The sequence below is a fragment of the Mya arenaria genome, chromosome 6, assembly GCF_026914265.1.
Source record: "Mya arenaria isolate MELC-2E11 chromosome 6, ASM2691426v1".
In the NCBI taxonomy this organism is placed as follows: domain Eukaryota; kingdom Metazoa; phylum Mollusca; class Bivalvia; order Myida; family Myidae; genus Mya; species Mya arenaria.
The window spans coordinates 36,579,215-36,600,395 of NC_069127.1; the positions used below are offsets into that span (position 1 = coordinate 36,579,215).

Sequence of the window (21,181 nt, forward strand, 5' to 3'; positions counted from 1 at the left end):
TAGTGTGTATATCACTTAGGGCATTTTTTTGTAATATTTCAGGTCTTGGCTCCTAATGCAATGTGATGAACCGAAATACTTTTTTTCATCTTGGCGGGATCATGTTTGTTATGACGATTATCTTCAAAGAAATCGAGATTGATCCGAATCTGGTATTGAAGATTATTTAGAACCTATTCCCGGATGCGTATATGACGATATGACTTAATATTTGCGAAATCTACGAATTAACAAAATTTCAAATTTGACAGTTGATTTTTTTTAATTTTCCACACAAAATAAATTCAGTTAAATCGTTATTTTGAAAGGTCAATATATGTTTGTTCTTCAATATGCCGTATTAAAATGGATTTGAAGGTAAATGCCAATCTTTTGTGCTCATTATATCTCAAGAGAAGGGTTTAGTTGGCATTTCTACAAAATGTTGTTGTTTTGTCAAAAAACCTGTTTTAATTTATAATTGATGTCATAAAGTGATCAGATATTAAATAAATGTATGTGATTTATTAATCTTTTATTGAAGCCCATTGGAGATGGTTGGTCCTTTAACACTCTAGAGCGGGCTACAGCGGTTGGTCAGAGCACATATTCCAGGGCTTTGAACAGGAAAGTTGAATGGCCGAAACCTCTGCCAGTGCAAAATGCAGAAAAGGTATAAAACAGTAACTGTGCAAAATGTGTAAGAATGTAATCTGAAATTCCAATGATTCAATATCCCTCTAAAAAAGGTTTTGGCGATGGCCAAGTGGTTCGCGATCAAAGGCTCCAGGGTATGATCCCCATAGGGAGCTTTGTAGATGAGTAGAAGTTGTCAAGCAATAATGATAAATAATGGTCTTAATTTCATGAACATGAATCTAGCAGATTTAAAAAAATGTATATAATTATATTTGCCACAATAACATGTGTTGAGGGAACATTTTTAACATTTGGACATTCATAATGTCATCCCTTAACAGCGTAGAGTCGCCCAAACAAAAATTGTCAAACTCAAAGACTCTGAAGTGGCTGTTTATATCGACTACCACTATAAAAACTCTTCAGGGCTTATGTTGCTTTTGATATTGCTAAAAAATATCTTAGCTTTTTTATCTTACCTTGTGGTAACCATGCAGGTTTTTTTCTGCAAAAGGGGTAAGGGCCTGGGGCCTTTGAAAAGGGGGAAAAATCACTGAGTTTGAGTGAAAAGGGAGATTTTATTTCATATATCATATGCATGGTTAACGATTTGATATTAAATATAAGTTATGGAGAAATCCTTTTCGTAAGGGAAAAAGCCTTTTTCTTTGTTATGGGGAAATATTCTCAGAGTCTACCAGTACTTTTTCAAACATTTTGGGGACAAATGGAGTAAAATATCTTAAAGCAGTAAATTTATCGCTCAGAAATGTCTTAAATACTGGACGCAAATTTATATTTTTAGGGCAAAAACTAAGCTTATTTTCCAAGGGGAAGGGGCTATTAAACAACCTGTTAAAAACAAGGTTGCCTTTATAAAACCTGCCTTGGGGACCCAGAATCAAGGGGATTCCCTTTCTATGTTTCCCAATCGGGAAACATTTGTCAATTTGTGGAACGATTATTTCTCATATACGGAAACAAAATTATCCTGTGAAATTTTCATCATTAAAATCTTTGAACTGAGTCATAGAATAAAATTTCAGGAGTTTTGTAAATTTGTCAAAATGGGAAATACTGCTGATTTCAATGTTATATTTTGATGCTTGTCTATCCCATTTTATTTTGGTATCATTTAAAAGGTACATGTATTTGCTTTCTGATGATATGTAAAATAACTGACAGAAAGTTCATCATAGATAAAGTTATAACATTTTGTATATTTCAGGATTTGCTCTGTATATTCAACTAAAATTGGACGTAAATGACCTTTTTTGGCAATCTTTGAAGGCCAAACAAAATTAATGTTCATATTTTTTTAAATAGCTTTAAACAAATCCCTTTAAATGAATATCGAATCACAAGGCATCCAAAATTAAATATTTGAGTCTAGGGTACTTAAGTTTTAAAGGACAACCTCTTGAAACAACATTCACTGCTATACATGTATATTTCAGATTACTATCATGTAAAAATGTTTGATCAGCTCTGCTCAATTTTCTGTTTTCAATTTAGGATGAACGCCATATGCATACCAGCTTGGATGAGGCATTTGGAAATATGTTACACTACATGGCCATGGCATCAGAACAGTGCAAGGTAGTATAATATGATTTTTTGCTGTTGTTTTTTTAGCACACAAGTCTTTTAATAGAAGAAAATGAAATACTGTCATAGTCTCGGTGTCATTGGCGTCTTTGTGTATTAACTTTTGGCCTTGAGTATGAATAGAAAAACATTCATTCATCTTTGTGTAATAACTTTTAACCTTGGTTATACATATAAATAAAAATATGTCCAAGATATTCAAATGAAACTTGGTAAAGATGTTGCTGGAAACAATACATATATATACATAAACAAGGCCCTTAACTTTGGCTTTCATAATTGTTGAGTTATGCCCCCCTTTGGAAACAAGCATTGGTGTTCGCTATGTGGAGCTCTTGTCTCTATTTGTACTGTTTTTATTTTGTCTGCTGTATTTTGTGTTTTAAATGTAAAGGAAATAAAAGTTGTTGTGACACAAAGCTAATATTGGACTCAAATATTTTATTGGCAGCATTTTTTTTTTCTTTTTGAATTATTTATTTTTTACACTGAACATCAGTTATTTAAACATAACTTGTTAATGCAAATAAGCTACCATGATACGAATGCTTTTCGGCAAAAAGAGCATTTTTTTAGGGATGGCAACGAGTAGTAAAATTAATACTCGAGTACTCGGACGATCGTTCGATCGAGTACTCGGGTACTCGATTACTCGGAAAAATTTAATATGTGTTCGCAAAGACAAGATTGTGTATACATGTATCGTTAATGACGTATATTGTGCGTTGGTCGTATTATTGGTCATTTTCACCTTTAAAGTAAACTTTCATTACGTATTTTAACAAAAAATGATATAAAAAGAAAACAAATGTTGTTTCAGGCTTTTAATTTGTCTTATTCGTTTCATTTTATACAAGTATGCACTGCAGAAATGAACAACAATCAGAATTGCAATGAACGAAAATTAAAAGCATGCATAAAAATAGTGAACGAAATTCAATACGAAGTTCAGTTGTTCACTCTATAATTTAATTTTTAAATGATAGTTTTTCGTACTGTGTAATTGTTGTTGACCTCATTAATATTCATAAATCTTGATTTAAAATATCAACCAATCAATTGTGATAATCATTGCAAAAATAGTTAAAATACGCCCGTTAAGAAATCAATAAATTTTCGTAACGGTCGATACTTGCTCGTTAGCGTCCATTGTTTGATGAAAGGTCTCTAATTGGTATACAATAGAATTGTGTAGGTGAAAGTACCACTATCATAACTTCGCTACTTGACATCAGTGCTAATTTGAAATAGGGTTCCTTTGTTGACAGTTTGCAACTATCACAACAACTCTCAACTAATTGATTGAGGTCAATTGTGTACACAGCGGGGATTAGAGGGACCGTTTATTGTCCTCTTGGCAACTAACCAGATCTGATATTTTTTCTGTAAAACGTGTATTTGGTGATTTTTATAGATTTTTTTTTCCGAGTACTCGAGTAGTGATTTGGTACTCGAGTACTCGGACGTTCGATCGAGTACTCGAGTACTCGGGTACTCGTTGCCATCCCTAAAAATGATTTTTTGTCCCATTTATTGATAGAAATCTAAATTGATCTTTTGGCATAATGTTTTATCATTTAAAAAAGCATTTTGTTTAAATTTTCACACATTTTGGTGATGTCTACATGTGTAACTCTTTTAAATGTCATGGAGTCACTTTAAAAACATTTAAATCAATAACATTAAACTTGGTACATACAAAATTGGCATACATGTTGCATGTCACATTAGGTGCCATTTCTCAAACTAAAACTATAGAGTTTTGTGTCTTGATCGTCTTAGAAATATGGAAGAGCTTACAGTACATTTATTTTTACAATATTTCAAATTTTATATACAACAATGCACCATTGCAATACACTTCTGTTGAAGAACTGTAGACTCTTATCTAATGAATGTGATACATTGTATGTTTTTTAGATTTAAATGTAGATTCATTTAATTGATGCATGTATGTCATCAATACAATTTCAGGAAGTCAATCTCAAACATGTAGTTACAGGCATGACGTTTGTTTGGGGGGAGGGAGAGGAAAAATTATTTTCATAAAATGGTGTCAGCAGCATCAACATTATACTCGAGCAAATACTTAAAACTCATGTTGCCAGAAACAAAAAGGATGTGTAAATCAAGTCCCAAAACTCTGGCTTAAATAAAGGTGAAGTTATGCCCCTTGTTTAACTGAAAGAAATGCCGATGAGGGTTTGTGCTTTCTCTGCTGCACTTCTGATATAATATCATAACTCTTGTTCAAAATTTTCACTTGCTTGTCAGAATTATCCTTGTTTCAGTTATGTACTAAATTTCATAACTGTCTTATTCAAAATATTAAATTGATTGTCAGAGTTTCCCTGTTTTAAGTTGTTTATTATGTTCCATAACTCTTATTGAAATTATTGCCTTGGTTGTAAGCATTTTTCTTGTTATGCCCCCCTTCGAAGAAGAGGGGTATATTGCTTTGCACAGGCATGTCGGTATGTCGGTCGGTCGGTCGGTCGGTCCGTCGGTAGACCAAAGCTTGTCCGAGTGATAACTCAACAATTCCTGGACGTATGGTCATCAAACTTCACATGAAGGCTGGGCCTGACCAGTAGATGACCCCTATTGATTTTGGGGGTCATCGGGTCAAAGGTCAAGGTCACAGTGACCTTTAATGGTAAAATAATTTTAAAGCTTGTCCGAGTGATAACTCAACAATGCCTGCACCCATGGCCCTCAAACTTGACATGGAGGTTGGGCCTGACCAGTAGATGACCCCTATTGTTTTTGGGGGTCATCAGGCCAAAGGTCAAGGTCACAGTGACCTTGAATGGTAAAAGGTTGTCCGAGTGATAACAAGACAATGCCTGCACCCATGGCCCTCAAACTTGACTTGGAGGTTGGGCCTGACCAGTAGCTGACCCCTATTGTTTTTGGCGCTCAATGGGTCAAAGGTCAAGGTCACAGTGACCTTGAATGGTAAAAGGTTGTTCGAGTGATAACTCGACAATGCCTGCACCCATGGCCCTGAAACTTGACTTGGAGGTTAGGCCTGACCAGTAGATGACCCCTATTGTTTTTGGGGGTCATTGGGCCAAAGGTCAAGGTCACAGTGACCTTTAATGGTAAAAGGTTGTCCGATTGATAACTCAACAATGCCTGCACCCATGGCCCTCCAACTTGACTTGGAGAATTGGCCTGACCAGGAGATGACCCCTATGGTTTTTGGGGTTCATTGGGCCAAAGGTCAAGGTCACAGTGATCTGGAATGGTGAAAGGTTGTCCGATTGATAACTCAACAATGCCTGCACCCATGGCCCTCAAACTTGACTTGGAGAATTGGCATGACCAGGAGATGACCCCTATGGTTTTTGGGGGTCATTGGGCCAACGGTCAAGGTCACAGTGACCTTTAATGGTGAAAGGTTGTCCGATTGATAACTCAACAATGCCTGCACCCATGGCCCTCAAACTTGACTTGGAGAATTGGCCTGACCAGGAGATGACCCCTATGGTTTTTGGGGGTCATCTGGCCAAAGGTCAAGGTCACAGTGACCTGGAATGGTAAAAGGTTGTCCGAGTGATAACTCGACAATGCCTGCACCCATGGCCCTCAAACTTGACTTTGCGGTTGGGCCTGGCCAGAAGGTGGTCCCTATTGATTTAAGGAGTCATTGGGCCAAAGGTCAAGGTCACAGTGACCTGGAATGGTAAAAGGTTATCCGAGTGATAACTTGACAATGGCTGCACCCATGGCCCTCAAACTTGATTTGGAGGTTGAGCCTGGCCAGAAGATTGTCCCTATTAATTTTAGGGGTCATTGGGCCAAAGGTCAAAGTCACAGTGACCTTGAATGATAAAAGGTTGTCCAAGTGATAACTCAACAATGCCTGCACCCATGGCCCTCAAACTTGACATGGAGGTTGGGCCTGACCATTAGATGACCCCTATTGATTTTAGGGGTCAAAGGTCAAGGTCACAGTGACTTTGAAAGCAAACTCGACAATTCTTGGACCTATGATTAACAAACTTGACATGAAGGTTGGGCCTGCCCAGTAGATGACCCCTATCAGCTTTGGGGGTCATCAGGCCATGGTCAATGTCACAGTAACCTTTAACACAAAAAAGTTAACAAATCTTCCCCCACTGATATCTCAACAATGCCAGAACCTATGATCATTGAACTTGACATGGATGTTAAGCCTGACCAGTAGATCACCCTTATTGATTTTAGGATTCATAGAGCCAAAGGTCAAGGTGACAGTGATCTTGAATGGTAAAAGGTTGTCCGAGTGATAACTCAACAATGCCTGAACCCATGGCCTTCAAACTTGACTTGGGAGTTGCATCTGACTTGTAGATGACCCCTTATGATTTAGGGGTCATCGGGTCAAAGGTCAAGGTCACAGTGACCTTGAACGAAAAAAACTTGTCTTGTGATAACTTGACAATGCCTGCACCCATGGCCCTCAAGCTTGACATTTAGGTTTCTGGTGACCAGCTGATGACTCTGGATTTTGAGTTCATAGAGTCAAAGGTCATGACAGTCATAACACACTTTATCCTCACACTTTAATGGTCATAATCTTAAAACAGCAACAAATCAGCTGTCATTTCGGTCCATGCATATTTCATTCAATTGTCCATATAATCCTGACAACATGGCGCTCAGGGGGGGCATAATGTTTGACAAACATCTCTTGTTTAAGTTATGTGTTAAGTTTCATAACTTCTTATTTAAAACATACACTTGATTGTCAAAATTTCCTTTGTTTAAGTTATGTATTAAGTTCCATAACTCTAATTTAAGATATTTCCTTGATTGTCAGAATTTTCACAAGTGCAACCCACCCCGAGAACAGCAAGAGACCGCCCAGATACACTGTAACAGATTCCACACCGGCCGCTACCCCATAACATATAAGGCACATAGGGTAAGTAAGACAGATTCCATATCGGCCGCTACCCCATAACTTATAAGGCACATAGGGTAAGTAAGACAGATTCCACACCGGCTGCTACCCCATAACTTATAAGGCACATAGGGTAAGTAAAACAGTTTTCACATCGGCCGTTTCCCCATAACTTATGGGGCACATTGGGTAAGAAACATAGATTCTATACTAGCCACTACCCCATAACTTGTGGGGCACATTGGGTAAGTAACACAGATTCCACACTGGCCACTACCCCATAACATGTGGGGCACATAGGGTAAGAAATACAGATTCGACACCGGCTACTGCCCCATTACTTATGGGGCACATAGGGTGAGAAACAGAATTCACACCAGCAGCTACTCAATCATTTATGGGGCACATAGGGTTAGTAACATAGATTTCACACCGGCCGCTTATCCATAACTTATTAGCTTGACTGTTCGAAGAATAGGTGGGCTATACTACTCGCCCCAGCGTCGGCGTCGGCGTCCGGTTAAAGTTTTAGGGCAAGTTGGGATTTTCACTTATAAGTCCAATACCCTACATTCAATTGACTTAATACTTCACGCAGTTGTTCAGGGCCATCACATGATGAGGTTAGATAACTCCATATTATTCTTTACACAGATTATGGCCCCTGATTGACTGTGGAACTTGGGTTAAAGTTTTAGGGCAAGTTGGAATATTTATTAATAACTTATATATCCTTTGTTCAATTGACTTAATACTTCACACAGTTGTTCAGGACCATCACACAATGAGGTTACATAACTCCATATTATCCTAAATACAAGTTATGGCCCTTGATTGACTTAGGTTAAAGTTTTAGGGCAGGTTAAAGTTTTAGGGCAAGTTGGGATTCTCACTTAAAACTCCAATACCATTTATTCAATTGACTTAATACTTCACACAGATGTTCAGAGCCATCACATAATGAGGTTAGATAACTCCATATTACCTTTAATACAAATTATGGCTCCTGATTGACTATGGAACTTAGGTTAAAGTTTTAGGGCAGGTTGGGATATTGTTTAATAACTTCTATACCCTTCATTCAATTGACTTAATACTTCACACAGTTGTTCAGGACTATCACCCAATGAGGTTACATATCCTTAATACAAGTTATGGCCCCTGATTGACTTAGGTTAAAGTTTTAGGCAAGTAATAGTTAATGGATTTTAATAAAAAAACTTCTATATCGTTCATTAAATGCACTCAATAAATTCAAAATTATTTACGACCATCTTAAAACAAGAAACATAACTCCGTTTAAGCCTAAATACAAATTATGGCCCTTGATTTTTTTTTTTTTAAATTTCCTTTGAAAGGCATATTGGTATATTCTTAACCACATTTTCATAATGGGAAATCAAGTTGTTTGAACGACTTGCGTCATTGTTTGGGCGGGCTGGTGGGAGGGCAGCATCAAAGTCACCTTATGTATCGAATAATTTTAGTTAGGTTTGACATACATAGACCAAACTTGGTATTTTTACATCGTTATTGTATTTTAAGTCAAAGCGGCGTAGTCGAGTGCGCTGTCTTACAACGGGTCTTGTTAGGCACATAGGGTCAGAAACATATATTTGACACCAGCGCTACTCCACAACTTGTTGGGCACATAGGGTAAGAAATATGAATCCACAACGGCCACTACCCAATATCTTATGGGGCACATAGGGTCAGAAACATAGATTCCACACCAGCGCTACTCCATAACTTGTTGGTCATATGAATAAGTAACATGTTTAGATTCCATACCAGCTGCTACTTTTAAGCTGCACTCACAGATTTACCGCTTTTTTTTTTATTTTTGTCTTGGAACGAGCCAATTTATGCAGAAATGCATGTAAACCAGTCATATAAGACTGCTGACAAAAAATAAGAACGCATATTTTAGATTTTTATTTTTAAGTTCAAAAATTGATGTTTTATGCATTTTTCTTAAACCGTTAGTAATTAATGGTTTTTAGCAATAAAACATTAATATTGGAATGGAAATATGAAAATCTGCGATTCGATCTTTTGTCAGCAGTCTTTTATCACTGGTTAGCAGATATTTATGCAAAAATTTGCTCATTCCAAGACAAAAAATAAAAAAAAGTTGTAAAAACGGTAAATCTGTGAGTGCAGCTTTAAAATATGTATTTCGTTGTTTGATATCATCTAGTCTCATTGCTCGGGGCTATTATTCATTAAAACAAACTGTGGTTTTTACCTATGCTAGTTTTGTGTGTGGACATACCAGAAAACCTGTACCAGAATCAGTGAATATATTTTGTGAACTTTTTTACTTTTATTCTTTATTCTCGGTACCTGTTTTAAATTTTAGCAATACGTTTTTGAAATTTCTTTTGTAAGACTGTTAATACATTTATTTTATCGTTGTTTGAAGTTTGTTGCTGGTTTCTTTTTCCCTGAACATTGCGTCAATTGATTATTTTCTCCATTTCAGATCCAAGGGAGGGAACCTAATAAGAGGAGTTTCCAAACATCTATGTGTAAAAGTTTTCTCCCTTAGACCATTACCAAAGATATTTGTTCATTAAAAGTGCAATATATAAATCGCTAGACATTGACACAATATATATTAAAATGTGTGATAAGGTGGTGACTAAGCAGTAAGCTAGGCTGGGATGTCTATTCTCAAATAATATTGATTATAACTGATAAAGAGCTTTTCTCTGTCTGATTAAAACCACAGTGTGTTCATTTATTATTTACAATTCTTTTAATTCTTATTCATTCATATTTTCATCCTAACATAGGTTTTTAGCTCAAGAGGAATGGAAAGGTGTTGCACCCTGTCCTTTTTTGGTAACATCCTTCTGCCCTTATGGAGACCATGATGTGCACCCTCCTGCCTTCTTTCTTTTGATTACAACTTAATATATTATTCATACAAATTTCACATATATTGCAGTTGAAACCTATTATTTCTTCATTTAAGCACAATTCCAGAACAAATTGTGATATTTAATAATTTCCTAATTATTCTTTGCCCAACTCAATGTCCTGTTTTATCCCTAAACACCCTGTCCTTATTCTTTAGCACTCTGCCTTTTTGACAACCTGGCTAAAACCCTTCTTCACATATGTGTGATTATTTTTCCCTGCAATTCTTTTGATTCTTATTGATTCATAACTTACTCTATAAAAATCTGTCCGATTATTTAACCTCAATTTTTGCAATTATTTTGTGTGTCTCTTCTATGATTGTATGGAATACATTGTAAATATTTCTGTTCTTTTAAAGTATCTCAGGCGATCTTAATGGGGGAATCGGCCATACTGTTATTTTTTTTATGAATGGCGACCTTGGTATCATTTGATGAATTGAGATGGTATATATATGTTATGTTGTAGCTTGTTGATTATTAATATGTAAAACAAGTATCTGGAAATACATTATTTATTTGATAAATTATCACAGTTTTTATTTTATTTTTTTAAACAGACCTGAATTTGGCTTATTTTTTAGGCCCTTAAAAAGTAAATTTTAACACTATTTTCATTGTGTTACCTTTACCAACTATTTATTTAGTAATATCTACATTTTTTTCAAATGATACCAACTTTAAATTTGGTCACCTACTGTGAAATTAAATAATTGATGGCTGAATTAAGTTCCTATCCATGATGATTACTTCCTTATCATCTCTGAATGATTTGTAGCCTACATGTGTTCATATATATCCTGGTGCTTTTTTAAACATTGTTTTTTTTATATATTTTCAATACAACATTTAACAAGAAATAAAGAAATTAAATGTTGGTTTGTCTTTTTTTAATAGATGATGCATTAATATTTATGGACCAAAAATAAGTTTTCATGGTAATGCATCTGAAAACACTTTCCTTTATGATATTGAAATTGCAAAAAAAAACAAAAAAACAATTATATTATGAAAAATACTTTGGTGTTAGTGAGGTGCAAGCCCACGCTGGTAAAGTCAAGAAAAAAAATAGAAAATCAGCGCTATAACCACTTGGCCACAAGGACTTATACAAAAGTCATGGATATTTTGACCTCTTAACAATACATTGATGACATCACATGATAATGTCAAACAACCAATCACGCAACAGCAAAGCCATTAATGGCGTTATTAATGCCAATGAAAATCGCTGTCTTCAAAGACGTTATTTGAGCAAATATCAACATTCGCTGAAGGGTTCCAGCCTTTGGTATCTTAGTTTTAACACATGATTTGCCTCACTTAATTTCGTCATATAAAAAGGGCATTTTACAAAAACATGAGCGAGTCCCTTTACAACACATACACACCCTAATGCTTGCTACAATAATTAGCGTTCAGGGATATATTGTTTTGTTTATTTTGTCATGTTTTATGTATCCGTTTCTCGAGTCTGCCATTATAGTCATTAAATCTTAAAAAGACTTCCTGGAGGTCGTTTAGGTGGACTAACCCTAATGTATGCCTCTTATTGAATAATGAATATTCAATTGCAATTTAATGTACATTTCATCACACAAAAAGTAACATTTCTGTTTTATTATCATAAAATTAGCAGATCATAGCTATCTGGATCAACAATGCAGGACTTCAAACCAACCGAGTCAGTATAAACCTAGTCATAAGAACACCTTTCGAGAGCAACGCAGTAATTCTTATCCACTTATGACACGATCAGGCCTCAATATCACAAAAATACTCATGTCAAATTTAAGTATCAATCCCAACTCATTTGACCACATACCATCAAGAGTTATTTAAAATCATGTTATGTTAAGACATGCACATTCTCTCATAGAGAATGATTAGTTAAAACATTGCTCAAGATTTCGAAGATTACGTTAATTTACAGCAAAAAATGTAATTGATTATTGCTCATTTTTTAACAATTACTGAAGTACTTTTTTTGCTCTAGAATTATTTTTTTTTTTTTGAAATATTGACCAAAACTAATATTAAAGAACTCTAAGACAAAATATGGACTTAAAAATCATTAAAAACATACAAGATTCATATTACCCTTTAATGTGATTAAAGATTAAGATTTGACTGGAGTAGTTTTGTGACATCGGTACTCGCAAAAGTCTTGAGTTTGAGAACAGTTGTTGTAAGAAAATCAAATTTAGTTTAAACATATTTATTTTACAACGATTGTGAAACAAAATATTACAACATTATATTAATCACTCTCGTTGGCACGATTTTACGCGAGAGTGTGGTCTTGTGTTGTGGGGGAAACCGGAGAAGCCGGAGAAAACCCACTTGTCCGGCTTGGTGACCACAAACCAAACTCACATGCGCCCAAGCCGGGAATCGAACCCGGGTCGCCTAGGTGAGAAGCGAGTGCGCTAACCACTGCGCTAACCGGACAACCATGCTATATGTAAACGGAAAAAAAAAAAAATTCCGTTGAAAATATTTGTAAGCAGATACAAATGAAGCTCAAACAAATGACATTGATGGTAAAAAATGATGTAGTTTTACAAACGCTATATGAAGAGATTTCTTGTACCCATGAGAACATTAATATACAATTGACGAAGTTAAACACTAGCTTTACATTTGCGACAAGGATTATAATGTCTTCAATATGATACCAGCATCAATATGATACCAGCATCATTTGTCAAGTTGATTTGGCGCTAGAATATATAAAGCAGGTGTCACCTCTTCGCATCATTTCCCGAACAGTTTAAGACGCCATCTTAAGCATTGGTTTCAGAAACAATGTTTTTAGTTGGCTAGGTTCCTCGTTTCCAACTACTACGATGGATGACCGACCCGTTTTCTCGTCATCCATTCGGAGCTCCTCGGCCAATTTTATTGAAAACAACCTCGGATGTATGCCGGTACATCAGTTGAAGTAGTTCGTAAAATTTTGAATGATATCATTAATTAAATGTAGTGTTTTTTAAGTTGTATGTATTGCTCTAAGTTTAAATTGATTGCCAGTGAAGAGAATTATTGCAAACATAATTAAGATTTCCAAGAGTTAAGTCTTTCAGTTAAACTGCTAAATAAAATTACTACGCGATCTACTTGCAGCGGACTTAAACGTACCGCTTTTTGAGTAAGTAAACCGTCTAAATACATTCGAGGTTGTTTTCGATTAAAATGGCCGAGGAGTTCCGAATGCTCGTCATCGTCGATTGGTGTAAGGCCGATTCTAAATGTTTTATCACAGACAAACATCCTCCCTCACACGTTACGAGTACCAGCTTTCTTATTAAACCATATAGAACATCGGCTGAAGAATGTTTTTTTCAGATCCAACTAAAACCTTACAATGCCGCCTAATTCAATGCTGTCTGTTGATGAACAAAAAAGCAATGATGATTGCTTAAAATAACATTTTTAAATGTTAATGAAGTTAGTCATGACTAAATTGAAAGTTTGTCGCCTATTGTATGTCAGAAGCTAAATGAATAAATCAGAGACCGTTTTTTGCGTTTTCTGCTATTTATAAGAAATGTAATATTCTTTTTTGATCAACAATAAAAAAATAGAAACCCCTTGTCGTATTAGCCTAGTACAATGGCTTTACATCATAAAGTCATCAGTAAATACTAAAAGATTTTATCACAAGTTCTGAAATGAACTGGTAGAGGAAAAGATCTTATCAGTGATATTAAATCAATATAGTAAGGCCAATCTCAGTGGACCAGAAAAATCAATACTGGCTTATCTAATAAACTACAGACTACATTAGTTTATCAATAGTGCACAAATTGTTCACTAGTAGTTCACTCCTAGTGCACAAGGGTGTAAAGTTTGGTCTTAACAGTACTGTATGTCAGAAGCTAAATGAATAAATCAGAGACCGTCCGGCTATCCCATTTGTAGAGACATGAGAGTAAACACTAAATATATATCAATGCACAAATGCCTATTTTCTTGCATCAAGCATCGGGGAAGCAATACAACACAAGCGTACACAACCAGGGTGAGGAATCATGTGACTTCAACGGGGTTTTCACATGGGTCACCACGGGTCAAAACCGATGTAAACAAACAATTTAGTGACGTTAATTTCTAAGTAACTTTTTTAGAAAAAATATGAAAACATTGCTTAGCCTATACAAGGCTATATATGTACTATGTTTTGCTTCTACATGTGTGAAATATTTTAAGATTTGCTTATATTTTAACGACGCAATCCTTGTCCAAAATTCCAACATGACGGAATTTTGTAGAACGATGCGACGCTGTGTGCGTGTAGAAATCACATACGCGATTCCTCACCCTAGAAAGGTTATTATTTGAAATCCTTGATTTTTCTCTCAGTGCAGTGTTTAAACTCGGAACACCACACACATAGACAAGGCTTATCACTGTGTTAACGCCTTCTTTTGATGTTGTTTTGCAACCATCTTGCACCAAGACCGTGGAGACCAATTTTACTGTACGCCGTCAATGAGAGATCACATCAATGCAAACAATTTATCATAGGGATCCCTACACAGGCTCAGCATGGTTATCAGTAGATTGAATAAGACTCGACCTTTCATCGCGCGCATTATTAGGTCTGACACAGTTCCGTTTACAGGAAAGCCACGCCCGCACCTCCTTGTTGAAGATTACCAAGAATTCCAGGTTACCAAACGCTTGCGCATCGTCACCAAACGCCTCCATGCCCATCAGCACATTTTCGATGTAATTAAGTTGCTCTTTGTGCGAACCTTTAACAAAACAATAAATATTTTAAAACAAAAGGCTCAACTGTATGTGGCTCTCTGTCAAAAATATATGGTAGCCTGCGTTTAGATAGTGAAGTTTGCTGTGACGTTGACCTTTGACCTACTGAAGGGTCATATATTGAAGGGTCAAGTTTCATGGCGCTAAGTCAAGCGGTTTCACAAAAACATTGGATTTGAACTTAGACCTACTGATCCTTAGGTGAAAAAAGTCGGTATGGCGGAGAATACGATGTAAAAAAGGATTCATATTTGGATTGACATGCTTTGGGGTTATAAAAATATGATTGGGGGAGCTATGGCATGGAAACACGCTTTAATATCTTTAATAAAACATTAATAAATCCGTTATTCAAATAACTGCATCTTACCAGGATAGGCGATCTCAAGAATGAAGTTAATGGTCCCGGGCACCCGGAACACGTAGAAGATTATCCAAACGACACAAAAGAAGGTTCTGTCCGCATCCTGGAGTGTGTCGGCTTCCTGGGGCGCCTCTGGCGCGACTCCGGCAACACTGCTGCCACTGTGCCCTGATAAAGTGAGCCCTCGAACTCGTCTGAGCCAACGGTCCAAAACCTTAAAATGATAATCAGTCCACACAAATATATTGTTTTTGTTCCTCGGATTTCAGCCGAAAAAAATAGCGAAAAACTTTTTTCTTCTCTCTTTTAGTTTAGAAAACAGGAGCAGACGAAAAAATGTATCTTTGATAATAGGTACTCTAAATAAAATTTGAACAATAATCCCCTCTGAGTGAAATTACGAAGCAATTTTGGTGCATAATGTACTCATCCAAAAACGGCTTACAGCAATGCATGATTGCGTTTGCGCGGCATTACGTTTGTCAAAATATGCGTTTCATTCACACAGATTGAGAGAATTTCAGACAGATTGTTCTGATTTTTCGTGAAAATATGAAAGGTTGAAAACAAGTTTGAAAATATATTTTTTACATAACCAAAATATATTGTAGTGCTAAATCTCAATCCCCAATTCCTAGAAACATCTCAAGTCCCTTATAACAGGATTAAGCTAAGCTTACAATTTTTTTTTTTTTTTTTTTTTTTGGGGGGGGGGGGGTTAACTTGCGTAATGTTTACATTCTTAAGAGTGTTTGCGAAAATGTAATTCTCTTGATGCATTTGGAACTCCTCGGTCATTTTTTTAAAAAACAACCTCGGATGAGTGCAGGTACATCAGTTGAAGTAGTTCGTAAGATTTTGAATTATATGATTAATTAAATGTAGTGTTTTAGAGTTGTATTTATTGATCTAAGTTTAAATTGATTGCCATTGAATTGTATTATTGCAAACATAATTAAGAATCCCAAGACTTATGTCACAAAGTTTAACTGCTAAATAAAATTACTACGCGATCTACTTGCAGCGGACTTAAACGTACCACCTTTTGAGTATGTAAACCGTCCAATTACATCCGAGGTTGTTTTCGATAAAATGGCCGAGGAGCTCCGAATCTCTCTTGATGATGATCACGATGGACTAATTTTTATTTAGAAAAATCAAGATTAAGCACGAAATTTTACTTTATAAAAGAAGCTACTTATACTTGTTTACTTTACAGCTGTACTCTCACTAATTGAACGTTTTGACAACTTTTGTATTTTTTTTGTCTTGGAACGAGCCATTTTTTCGCGAGAATCCATGGAAACCAGTTATATAAAACTGCTGACAAAAAACAGATAGCAGATTTTTATATTTAAGTTCAAAAATGGATGTGTTATGCATGGTTAAACTGTGAGAGTGCAGCTTTAAGAGTTTTCGAAAAATTATAGCCCACCGAACGAAACATTGTCGTTTTGGACTGTCAGTATATTTTGTATATATTCTCAACTACATGTTCGGGTGAGGTTTAAAAATACTCGGAAAGTGCTCTAATTTATTCAAACATGGCGGAACAGGCTAATGCCTCGGTCGATATTGGTTCGACTGGTAAATACCACATCATAATTGATAAATATCAAGTCCATAGTAGTATAATAAAATTAGGTCACCACGACCGTGACCTTTTATGACCTACTGACCTCAAAGATCAAAAGGGGTCATCTGCTGGTCATGATCAACATACTGCCAAGTTTAAGGACCTTAGGCCCAAATCGCACTCTAGTTTCCAATCAGACAAGTTTTGGTTTGGTCTGCCGACCGTCCGACCGACCGACATGGGCAAATCAATAAACTCTCACTTCTTCGAATTGGGGCTTTATAAGAGAACAATTGAACGGCTCACCTGCGCGAGCTTGAGTGTGAGGCACATGGCGGAAGAGAAATAGGCTAGGAGCTCCCATGCTTTCATGGTCATGAACATCCAGAAGATCTTCCACCCCTGGGGGAGACCCTTTTTGATCCAGCACCAGGGGCCGCTGTACAGGTGACCTGTCTCCCCAAACACACGGAACCCTAAGCCGACCACGCACACTACCGCTTCAAGCATTAAAGAAAAATAAGTTTATGTTCTTAAGTGAAAACACAATTCGTTCCAACTGACTTACATTGTGTTTTTAGTGTATCGTAACTGTCTGTGATCTGTTTCAAACGGAGGTTGGTAATGTCAAGCAGTAGTGTTGTCTTCTTAAGATTTGATATTAACCTGTCAAAATAGGGTACTATTATGTCAACCAAAGGGTGGAACTCCTGGGCAGTTCTGGGCACTTTTTACCCTGTTTTTCGTCCTATGATATTTATCTTACCGAATATTAACTAGATAGCTAGATAACTATAGCGAAAATAAAATGGTTAACAAGAAACAATTCGTGAACGTTAACTGATCATTTCATTTGTATGGTGGCATATACTAGTAACTGCCGTAAGATTATATAAGTATCTACCATGGCCGCTCGTGTAAGATAGGTTCATCCCGACCCGAGCGTTGGGCTTTTGCGGAAAGGAGGTTTATCGAGTTTCCGCAAAACACCCTACGCGAGGGTTGGGATAAATCTATCTTACACGAGCGGCTATGGTAGAAGTTTGTTTCTCCCACCCCAGTTAAACAAAATTAAGTAAAAATGTTGTTGTTTTTGCTGGAACTCTTTTGTGCGTAGTGAAATAAATGCGTATGGATATGTGATAATTCGTGGTTGTCATGTATATGCGCGCAGTGATTCAGACGTTCAGCCCAGCCAAGCCCGTGTAAAATCCCTGCCCTGTAGGGACGAACTGCTATTAATATATCCGCAAAATGCCCCCGCACCCCTAGTGACCCTAGGTAAGGCCCATCCCCGCTATATTTGGCGCGAAAACCACCGCATTCACCCGGCACCGCGGCGCCACCTTGAAGGTAAAAACACGACCCATTTCCCCGGCTATCCCCCCGGACCTGGGGGGGGGGGCGTGGTTACATTTGACTAGTGCATTATAGTCCGTCTTTTTTCGCTGGAAGTGGAGGTGATAATCTTATAAATGTAATTTAGTAACAAATTTAGTAACAAGTTAAAGCCAAAAAATATTGTACACACCTGGCAAACCCCAACAAATAAGCGGGAATTTGTTGTCGCAACAAAAGTTCACCCACCGACGGCGGTTGCTTCTTTCGTTCTCCGTGTCGGACTGTCCACAACCTAGAATCTGCAGTGGCAAGTATACAGTGGTGTAGCTACCTATAGGCCTTGTAAGCCGTGGGCCGTATTCAATAGGCATCTTAGTAACAATTATCAACTAAGTGAAAAATTGCCATTTTTCTAATTTGAATTTTAAGAAAACGAACAATGTTTGTAGACCAAAAATATGAAAATAAGCAAGAAAATAGTCTAAACAATAAATACATATGAGTAAATCTGATAACAGGTAGCGGGTATTTAAAATAGCCGATGTCAAAAATAGCGATATTCTCACTAAGTTGAAAATATTTACTAAGATGCTTATTGAATACGGCCCCTGGAAAAAAATAATGAAAAAACAACAACCCAGAAATGCAATAAAAACTTAAAATAGCTACTCAAACACTTTGAACAACTCACAAGTTTTTTGTTTTATTTTAACCATAGCAAGTTTGGTGTTTATTTAAACTGCATGAAGCGTTCATTGCTTGATTTTTTTTGTTTTCATTTCAAATATAATTAAGTGTGTGTAATGTGCATAATTATAAAAGTCCCCAAATTCACATGGAATCATCAGGCCTACAAGTTTTTAAGACCCTAGCTACGCCCCTAGTATATATATTTATTGTTTTGTTTTAGGTACAGTGGTTTAGGTGAAGCGTTTAATGACATATGACAACGTAGACTAATACTGACGGGAGACAATTTCATCAATAACAACAACAACAACAAGAGCAACAGCAACATCAACATAATTTTGAAAGTTACCAAAACGAAATATGGGTGAAAACATGCCTTTGCATTACTGATACTCTTTTATAAATTATGATTTTGCACATCATAAGTGTCATAACGAAAATGATTTGTTTTCAATAGCAGTCATTTTTACCTATAAGTATCTATTATGCGTTTCCGGTACGGATAGAAAAATCCGACCCGAGGGCCCGCGCGCAGATAGATAGATTTATTTCAGTAAGGAATGCACATACATGGACATTTAAAATAAACAACATGTATAGTAAATAACATTATACATACATGATATTATCAATAGCCATGACAGGCACACCGAACCAAGGATGACACAAAAAAGATAAACTCTTATTTCCATTGTGGTCCTTTTTCGAGGCTTGCCGAGTTACCGGTCACGCAGCGTGCCCGAGGGTCGGATTTTTCGATCCGGACCGGAAAAACATGATTGATATTTTTTCTTGCATACCTATAATTATGAATTTGTGGAAGAATTGACGTAGAAAACGCACTTGTGTACATTTCACCAAAAAGCGCGCGCGACGTTGGGTACTGACGTCATAAAGCGCAGTAATTTTAAATAACTAAAAATCGCGTATTTTACGATTATTTATTTCAATTTTAGTTTAAAGTCTTGCATACATATATATTTTATTGCGCTTTATGGAAATGGCATACTATTCTTTTCATAAACCATGCAATAAAAGAAATAAGAAGTGTCGCGTTGTTACGCGTGACTCATCATACGGGGGGGGGTAAGACGGGTTTTTCCAGCACTGGTCACATGACCGGAATTATAATATCTGTCATGCGTTTTCGTTCCGGATCGAAAAATCCGACCCGAGGGCACCTGCGTTGCCAGGTAACGAGGCTTGGCGAGTTACCGGCTACGCAGCGTGCCCGAGGGTCGGATTTTTCGATCCGGAACGGACACACATGATAGATATTTTTTCTAGCATACCTTGAATTACACTTTTTTTGTGAAAAATGCATAGAAAAGCGCAGTTTTGTAAATTTCACCAAAAAGCACGTGCGATTATGTTAGCTGACGACATGACGCGCATTAATATTTATTCACTGCATACGTCAAGAAGTTCCTTTAGTATCACGTCTTTTAAGGGTTATTTTGTTTTGTTTTGAAGGTGTGTTTTTGTAAAGTTAAAAGTTATGGAACTCATCTATTGATATCTCATAATTATGGTTACATTAAATGTAAAATAAAAGAAATGAAAAGTATTACGTCACAGCGCGTGACTCATCTGGCATGGGGGGGATGCCAGATGGAGTTTTCCAGTACGGCTGAATTCACCGGAAATGCCTATCCGGTGTGCTAGAAACACACGTCCGGTATGCAAGAAAATGACTTTCTAATATGTGTTCACATTTCTTAAATAACAAGTATATATCTTACCAGAAAAGTTATTTGCAGGCTGATGACTGTTGTCCACAAAAACTCTGCGAATGGTGCAAATGATGATAATACACCCTGGGCTAAGCACAGCCCATGCAAATGGTGTTGTGGGTTAGCCTTTTCTTGCACCACCCTATAATACCATAACGCCCCCACAAAGTCCGCTGTACAGTGAATACTGTTCGCAATACTCAGCCACACTAAAAGACATCGCATGTGTTTCGTGATCCCATCCGCCGGAATACGGCACGGCGATTTTGGCCAAAACATCATGATGATGATAGCTGAACTGATTAATGATAAACCACAACTTGATGTGTCTAAAAAAATAATGTAATTCGGAACTACCTCGTCTGGTGATGTTGAGTTGGAATAATTTCTTGAAACTCGAATATAATCAACCAACATTTTGCCGTTGAATTTGAAATAAATTTCACTTAATCCTCACAAAAATCTGATATAATTCATAGGTATGTACACACTTTAAAACAAAAATAGAATCAGGTAGTTTCGGTCACATGAGTCGTCTGTTAAGTTAACTTTTTACAAATACATTCATCTTTAAATAACTTCCGTGTAAGCTTATGACAGCAATGTTAATATAGCTTGTATATATGGAGATTATATATAAGCGAAATTCAAAATGAA

The 21,181-nt window shown here is 36.6% G+C and overlaps 2 protein-coding genes across 2 annotated transcripts; one reads left to right on the top strand and one right to left on the bottom strand.

Annotated features, from left to right (window-relative positions):
• The first annotated feature begins 229 nt into the window (after positions 1 to 229).
• On the top strand, positions 230 to 10,921 carry LOC128238631 (uncharacterized). The gene is made up of 5 exons (XM_052954745.1): positions 230 to 357; positions 524 to 652; positions 2,134 to 2,217; positions 7,034 to 7,138; positions 9,603 to 10,921. The coding sequence occupies exons 1-5, from the start codon at positions 346 to 348 to the stop codon at positions 9,666 to 9,668; spliced, it is 396 nt and encodes a 131-aa protein (XP_052810705.1). The 5' UTR covers positions 230 to 345; the 3' UTR covers positions 9,669 to 10,921.
• Positions 10,922 to 11,649: 728 nt separating this feature from the next.
• LOC128236724 (G-protein coupled receptor 157-like) lies at positions 11,650 to 21,181 on the bottom strand. The gene is made up of 5 exons (XM_052951794.1): positions 20,534 to 21,181; positions 18,292 to 18,400; positions 17,067 to 17,260; positions 15,191 to 15,398; positions 11,650 to 14,804 (listed from the first exon to the last, which is right to left on the bottom strand). Exons 1-5 carry the CDS (start codon positions 20,939 to 20,941, stop codon positions 14,581 to 14,583), a joined length of 1,143 nt encoding a protein of 380 aa, XP_052807754.1. The 5' UTR covers positions 20,942 to 21,181; the 3' UTR covers positions 11,650 to 14,580.

Excerpts from the sequence above, each read along its gene's own strand:
- LOC128238631 (XM_052954745.1), top strand. Across the intron at positions 653-2,133 it reads CAGTGCAAAATGCAGAAAAG|GATGAACGCCATATGCATAC; the intron begins GTATAAAACAGT and ends TTTTCAATTTAG. Across the intron at positions 7,139-9,602 it reads TAACATATAAGGCACATAGG|ATCCAAGGGAGGGAACCTAA; the intron begins GTAAGTAAGACA and ends TCTCCATTTCAG.
- LOC128236724 (XM_052951794.1), bottom strand. The coding sequence starts at position 20,941 with ATGTTGGTTGATTATATTCGAGTTTCAAGAAATTATTCCAACTCAACA. Across the intron at positions 15,399-17,066 it reads TCACACTCAAGCTCGCGCAG|GTTTTGGACCGTTGGCTCAG; the intron begins GTGAGCCGTTCA and ends TATCATTTTAAG. Across the intron at positions 14,805-15,190 it reads TCTTGAGATCGCCTATCCTG|GTTCGCACAAAGAGCAACTT; the intron begins GTAAGATGCAGT and ends GTTTTGTTAAAG.